The sequence below is a fragment of the Hippocampus comes genome, unplaced genomic scaffold (genome assembly GCF_001891065.2).
Source record: "Hippocampus comes isolate QL1 unplaced genomic scaffold, H_comes_QL1_v1.1 scaffold158, whole genome shotgun sequence".
NCBI lineage: Eukaryota > Metazoa > Chordata > Actinopteri > Syngnathiformes > Syngnathidae > Hippocampus > Hippocampus comes.
In genome coordinates this window covers 94,736-98,983 of record NW_017805548.1, presented here as the reverse complement: position 1 = coordinate 98,983, position 4,248 = coordinate 94,736, and the positions used below count along the sequence as shown (strand labels likewise).

General features: G+C 40.6%; 1 protein-coding gene and 1 long non-coding RNA gene across 2 annotated transcripts in view; both read right to left on the bottom strand.

Moving 5' to 3' along the window:
* Positions 1–3,293, bottom strand: part of cwc25 (CWC25 spliceosome associated protein homolog) — a 7,185-nt gene extending 3,892 nt beyond the window's left edge. The window contains exons 1-7 of the mRNA XM_019879831.1: positions 3,112–3,293; positions 2,813–2,985; positions 2,493–2,729; positions 2,319–2,388; positions 2,026–2,180; positions 1,063–1,135; positions 780–976 (exon numbers count right to left, since the gene is read on the bottom strand). Of these exons, the coding sequence (XP_019735390.1) occupies positions 780–976; positions 1,063–1,135; positions 2,026–2,180; positions 2,319–2,388; positions 2,493–2,729; positions 2,813–2,985; positions 3,112–3,129 (923 nt within the window). The 5' untranslated portion in view covers positions 3,130–3,293. The remainder of the gene's footprint in view (positions 1–779; positions 977–1,062; positions 1,136–2,025; positions 2,181–2,318; positions 2,389–2,492; positions 2,730–2,812; positions 2,986–3,111) is intronic.
* LOC109521766 (uncharacterized) overlaps positions 1–4,248 on the bottom strand; it is a 19,373-nt gene that overhangs the window by 9,135 nt on the left and 5,990 nt on the right. The window contains exon 2 of the long non-coding RNA XR_002169427.1: positions 3,540–3,545. This is a non-coding gene — a long non-coding RNA (uncharacterized LOC109521766). The remainder of the gene's footprint in view (positions 1–3,539; positions 3,546–4,248) is intronic.

Genomic DNA, 4,248 nt, shown 5'->3' with positions numbered 1-4,248 from the left:
GCGAACGGAACAAACCGTGATTGAAACTAACTGTGATGCCGCTCTTTATTCGTTGCGCTAACTGTCGCCCGTCAGTGGCAGACCCGCCCCTTTTAAAGCGCCAGCTTAATCCATCAATATGGGTTTCTACGGATGGAATTTATTTGATTCCTTCGTGATTTTTGCGGTCCTCGGATCCACTTTATACTTGTGGACAAGAGATTTGAGGCTCTAATCTTTCATTGTGTCCGAGGACCGGCAACCCAAGGCCGAGGCCAAGGCCAAGGAATTGACTTCCAAGGCCAAGGCCAAGGACCAAGGACCGACCTTTGGTCCTCGAGCCGGTCCTCGAGGCCAAGGACCGGCTCGAGGAACACATCCCTGATCAATGCTGATGGAATACCCACCTCTGACATTTCCGATCAATACTATTTTCTTTGAATTCTGATTATCCATCAATTTGTTGTGTGCATGTTGCTTGCATCCCCAAAACCATCACTTTTCAGGAAACCAAAACAAAACATTTGTTGATCGATTAACATTGCATCGTCAACGGGACCAAGCCATTATTAACAGCTTTAATTGGTCAATAATTTGTTTAGAGAAAAACAAAACAACAACAATTTTGGTGGTAAAATTAAAAAAAATAATAAATGGCTGGGCTGACATGGCCCATATCGCCTGAGAATCGTGGGGATCCACTGTACACTGTGTATGGTTTCACAGCCCCTGAGGTTCCAATGTATGCAAGCACCTATGGACATACTCTGACCAATAACCCCCCCCCCCCCAAGTCTTACTTTGACACATGATTCCGTTGCCTTTGGTAACGTTCTCTCTGCGGGCTACGACCTCTGACCTCCATCTTCCTGTCGCTTCGGTGTGAGGAAGAGGAATGCATTTCCCCATTTTTTCTGGCGGGAGATCGGCTTCGACTCCTCTCATGGCGTCTTGAGTGATTCAAAGCGGAGGACTGGTATTGTTTTCCGGCAGGAATCTACAGTGTGAAGAGAAGATTGAAGTGGAAGGCCGTGTGGTCCACTAACGTTACGCGTGTGACATGAAATTTTACTGCTTACTGACCAGGAGGCCGTAGCCAGGAAGATGATGGGAATGAGATTTGTTGTGAGAGGCAGTTCCATCTCGTGAGTGTGACCTGAAACGCGTTGAGGAGTAAAATTCAGATCCAAATTAGTAGCTGTTTTGAAGTGGTATCTGTGAAATATTTGAAGTTGGGCTGAACGATTATTCAAATTCAAATCAACATCGCAATGCAGTAGTATGTAATTTTCAAACTGCAAATGCTGCAATGTGGGAAATCTAAAAAGCCACTTGCTTCATTTCAGTCAGTTGGCTTTATATTTTTTGTATGAATGGATATTTTACTTGTTTTTATTTTTTACATGATTTCTAGATTAGTTCAACACTTTAGGGGCAGTCTCCATGTTGTTTAAATATGACTGTTTCATGACACATGAAAAAATTGACTTGATCTGGCTGCCGCTGCTCACCTGCAAATTTTTAAGATAATTTTATCTGCGGTTTTATTGTTTTGCTCTTGATTGTAAAGTGTCCTTGAGTGTTGTGAAAGGCGCTTATAAATAAAATGCATTATTATTATTGATAAAGCAAACAGATTTGTTTGCGTCATTATTTCATTGTGACTGATGGCTTATTGTTACGCTGCACGTGTTTTGTAGAATTATGTGCAGTTGTTATAGAGACACTCAAAAGTCTACAAGAAACTGTTTCGTAAGTTAACAACTCTAATCGAAGAAGATAATCATATAAATTCCTGGTTTATTCGCCTTTATTTTAGCATTAACCTACGGTAACCTACAAGAGCAAGACATGTATGTATCATAAATCTGACACTGAGATTAATTTATTGCTAGTCTTAGTTTTTAAAAAATGTAAGAGAAGGGGACGTTGAAAAATGTAATTGTGTATTAAATCTCAATCAGAATACCGAGGAGGGGGACTGAATCACAATTTTTTTTTCTAAACGTTCATTTGTACTTTTAATAATCCAAGAACCGTGTGTACCTGTCTTTTTTGTCTTCTTCATCATCATCTGAACTCATACTTGAGTGGCTTCTCTTGTGTTTCTTCTCTTTTCTTTTCTCTTTGTCTCCTTTCTTTTCCTTCTTATCCTTCTTCCTCTTTTTTTTCTTGTCTTTCTTGTCGAGGTTCTGGCGCAGCTATGGGAGTTATACAACGTTTCATAGAAAAGTGATCAAAAACACCATAGTGTGCAAAAATCATAGTACAACTGCTCCGTTTTCTGAGGAGCATCTTTACCGGCAAAGCCACCAATCACTTTTTTTTTTTTTTTTTACCATTTCTTTAATTTTCTTCATCTTCACTGGATTCGTCAAGACTTCTCTCTTCTTTTCCTCCTCACGCTTCCTTGAGGGCAAAATGCAAGATGTACAGTTACAATTGTCATCCATACTTCAGTTTGAAATAAAATACCCCTTTTTTTTTTTTGACTGAGCACAGCAATGTTTCACCTAATTACAAAAAGAGGGTCTTCTCTGATCTTGGCGGCCATGTCCAGGCTGGAGGTAGCAGCAATGGGGCTGAAGATGGAGCCAGGAAGAAGTCCAGTCTCTGCTGATGGGCCACTTTCAGGCTCTTGATATTGATCAGTGATCTGCTTGTCAATGGGGCGACCCATGAGATACTCATCTCTGGACACCTGATTGGAAGGGCCCTGGTACATCCAATCCAAACGATCATCCTTCTTTCTATTATAGTGGAAACGACATATAGTGAGACAACCTGACTGACATCCGGACGTTTTCTAAAAGTTGCGTTCGTGAGAACTAACTTGATGGCACCGCTTTCCTCGGCGTATCTCGTCATCTCTTCGCGGGCTCTTTCCTCCTTAAGCTCCTTTTGAAGCTCCTCGATTTTCTTCCGTTCTGATTCATGTTTTTGCTCGGCTTTCCAAACGCGCTCGATGTTTTTCATAGTCTGGGGGTGCCAGCTCTTCTTTAAATTCTAGCGCAAGACAAAGGGAAGCCACTGAGTATAATCCACAACTTGGAACAGAAGATGCCATGACTGATGTGAACGGAAAGGAAATAGCAATTCATACGATGTAACCTTTGAACAGAGAACACTTACCAGATCGCCGCCTCCCATTTTCAAACCTTGCTTCTAGTTACTAATGAGAACAAGAAAAATAAAGAATATAGTCCTTTTCCAAATATCGGTGGTAAACGAAAGTTTGACGTTCACACGAAAGCCGAGAAGCTCAGGCCGACGTGCTCACCGTTTGCCTGCTCAGTTACTGTTGTGCTTCCGGTTGGAAATATTCTATTTCCGGTATAGGTCGTGGTGCGTTCAAGGCTGTCATTTTTGTTGAGTGATGCAACCACTCCCTTTAATCCACGTAAATTTCTCAACGAATCGTGGAAAAACTCATTAATTCAATAAAAAGAAAAATCAACATAATCATGGTTGATATATAATTTGATTATAATCACGTGTGTTGTGAATGTGTGTGTGTGTGTGTGTGTGTATATATAATATATACACAGACACACACACACTGGCCCCTGAGGGCCAGCAAGGCCTTCTCTGCTGGCCTAAACATTCTCAGAAAAGTAAATTTACTTAAATTTATGTTATTCTCAGAAAAGTAAATTTACTTTTCTGAGAATAACATTAATTTGTTATTTTATTTTCATAAATATGTTAACAAAATCATTCTCTGTATTCTTTATGTCATATTATTTCCACTTAGTTGAGTGGCTTTCAATGTTAAAATAACATTGAAAGCCACTCGAAAAATAACTTATTTATTTAGATAGAGTTTTTAACCAATCATATTTCAGATAGCTTGTGTTGCCAGGTAAATTAAACTTGCTCTCGGGGCCTTCAGATTGAACAGAGCAGGCGCCTGTGCACTGTAAATGAATGGGCACCGTCAGGTTCAATAGCCAATCAGATCACGAGTCTCAGACTCGTGATCACGTCTCTCGTCCTCTTTATGTGTATCCTGTATCCTGACTTGTTCTCGTCTGCGTACTAGGGCTAGCTAGAAGGCCTTACGTTGAGACTGGCCGTGCGCGTTCGGTGATTGGATTAGTGCCTTTTCTGTTTCCTGAGAATTGTATCCTGACTTGTTCAATAAAGATTAAAAAAAAAAAAAAAAGATTGGATTAGCGTTGCTGGAGCTGTCACTGCATTTTAACTCAAAATGGCCGAAGAAGACGTTGATCTGGCTGCAGAACTACTTTCCACACAATTTGCAAGACG